The sequence below is a fragment of the Fukomys damarensis genome, unplaced genomic scaffold, assembly GCF_012274545.1.
Source record: "Fukomys damarensis isolate Sample0158 unplaced genomic scaffold, DMR_v1.0_HiC HiC_scaffold_27, whole genome shotgun sequence".
Lineage (NCBI taxonomy): Eukaryota > Metazoa > Chordata > Mammalia > Rodentia > Bathyergidae > Fukomys > Fukomys damarensis.
This window is the reverse complement of record NW_022900939.1, coordinates 3,332,438-3,334,827: the sequence shown is the minus strand read 5'-3', so window position 1 is coordinate 3,334,827 and position 2,390 is coordinate 3,332,438. Positions and strand designations below refer to the sequence as shown.

The 2,390-nt window shown below is 61.6% G+C and overlaps 1 protein-coding gene across 1 annotated transcript in view; it reads right to left on the bottom strand.

Moving 5' to 3' along the window:
• Slc43a1 (solute carrier family 43 member 1) overlaps window positions 1-2,390 on the bottom strand; it is a 9,346-nt gene that overhangs the window by 6,160 nt on the left and 796 nt on the right. The window contains exon 5 of the mRNA XM_010608319.2: window positions 553-645. Within this exon, the coding sequence (XP_010606621.1) occupies window positions 553-645 (93 nt within the window). The remainder of the gene's footprint in view (window positions 1-552; window positions 646-2,390) is intronic.

Below are 2,390 nucleotides of genomic sequence, written 5' to 3'. Positions count from 1 at the left end.
TTTTTTTTTTTTTTTTTTTGGTACTGGGGATCGAACTTGGGTCCTTGAGCTTGCAAGGCAGGCGGTGGAACTACTGAGCTCTTCTTTTAATCTTTTATTCTATTATTGTTATTATTATTGTTGTTGTTGCTGTTGTTGATTTTATTATTTCGAGACAGAGGTTTTCAGTGTAACCCAGGCTGTCCTCAAACTGGTAGCGATCCTCCTGCCTCAGCTTCCCAGCCTCAGTGCTGCGACTATAGCCATGGCCTGTCTCCACTGGCTCCTTTGCGCACTCTTGTTATTTACTTTCCATAAATCTGATTCTTGCTGCTCTTTCTGAGTTTCCTGCTCACTTCTTCATTCAGGACACCAAGAAACAACCCCAAGACCCAACCCCTCCAATAACAATGGATTCGAGGGAAAGCAGGGCAGCAGAGAAAGCCCATGGGGTGCAGAGGGAGGAGGGCAGCATGGAGTCTGAAGGTGCCCGGCCCCCAAGGTGTCTGCTCCAGGCCCCACCCAGGTCTGTGCCAGCCCAGGGGTCCCCCGCCAGCCCCCGAAGCTCCGTACCTTGATCCCCGGGAAGGTGATGGCAGAGGAGGCATAGGAGCCAATCATGAGGGCCATGAAAGTGGAGCGCAGGTTCCCGAACATGTTGGGCAGCTGCGGAGGAAGCAGCAGTGAGCAGCCCCCAGCGCCGCCCGGACGCCCCTCTCCCTGGGAAAGCCTGCGGTCTGAGTAAGTGCCGGCCAGGAGTCCCAGCAGAGAAGCCGCCAGGAAACCCTGATGAGGGATGAGGTTCTGCCCCTCCAACACCCCTGAGAAAGATGCTCGTTCCCACTGTTTCGTCCGAGGGCCGTCCATCCAGGTGAGTTGCTTATGGAACCACGTTACTTTCTGGGGATCCTGGGGACCGAACCCGGGGTCCCCTGCAAGCACTCTACAGAGGGGCCCCAGTCCCAGCGTTCCCTGGTCATGTGATGCCCCCGAACGCCACACTCAGCAGGCACAGAGGACTCCGATGTGTCCAGTGCCAACCGTGTCACAGACGAGGAACCCGTGGCCCAGCGGGGAAGACGCTGTCTTCCAGTGAAGCGTCAGCCTGGAAGACTTGCTCCCTTCCAGGCCCCACCAGGACTGCCCTGACCCTCTCGGTGGCCCCAAGCCCAGAGCCCACAGTTCCTAGGGAACCAGGACAGATCCTGCACGGGCCGGGAGGGGACCCAAGGCCACTGCACCTCATGGCGGGCGGAACCTCAGACATCACACCGAGCTTGGCCCTGCCAGGGGAAACTGAGGCTCAGGAGAGAACGCGCACAGCTCTCGGGGGCAAGGTGACTAAACACAGATCAGAGGCAGTGACCCCTGGGCGGCGGTTCTGCCTGGCCCTCTCTGCCAGGCCCATGGCCGAGGACTCCAGGGAAGAGTGCCAGGCCCGGGGCCCTGAACCAGGCATTCGAGGGCGCTGTCTCAGCCCAGCACTGTGGAGAAGGCAAGGCTGGCCCCGCTAACAGTGGGCTGACCCAGACTGGTGTGCCAGGAGTGTGGTGGGTAGCGGGTGGCATCCACCCCCACCCTGTGCCGCCGAGTACTAATGGACCGCACAGCTATTGGAGCAATGTGGGGGCGGGGCCAGCGAGAGGTGGGGCGAGCGGGGCGAGCGTCCGGCCTTACCATTGGCTAGAGTTCACAGCCCACCAGGTGGGGGTGTCACAGGGGTGGGGCCTCTGAGGGGTGGGGTGGGATGGGGCCGCCATCTAGCCTTACCATTGGTTGAAAATTACAGCCCCGGGTGGAGCTGGCCGTGGGCGTGGCCTGAGAGAGGTGGGCGTGGTCAGAGGGCGGGGTGGGGCGGGACCACCACGGAGCCCTATGGTTGGCTGGAGATTACAGTGGTGGGCGGAGCCGCCGCAGCAGCAACAGGGCAGGGTCAGAGGTCAAGCCTCAAGAGAGGGAGAAAGGATTTGGGGAGCTGAGCCAAGTTACATAGCCCGAGGCAGCCGCGGAGAGGGGCGGTGGGAGGAGCTGCTTCCTTGGAGTTGTGAAATGTCCCCAGCTGGAGTGAAAGGATGCTGCTGGGGTGAGGAGATTCAGCCAAAGGGCCAGTTTGGCCGCATCAGAGATAAACGACGCTGAGCGAGCGGGCAGGGACCGTCCTCCCCCAGCCTGCGCCCTAGGCTGTAACCCTTACACTCGCGCGTGAGCACGCCAGACACACTCACACCTGGGCGGGTCCCTAGGCGCAGGGCCCGAGCCCGCAGGGCCGCACCCACTCTCCGGTTCTCTCCGCACCTAGGGACCACTGCCACGCCTGTGCTCCCCACCCAAACGACGGCCCTGGAAGGTGAGTCCCGGGCCTGCAGAGCTCCTCGGACACGCACGGGCTCAGCGTGTGGGAGCCAGCGCAC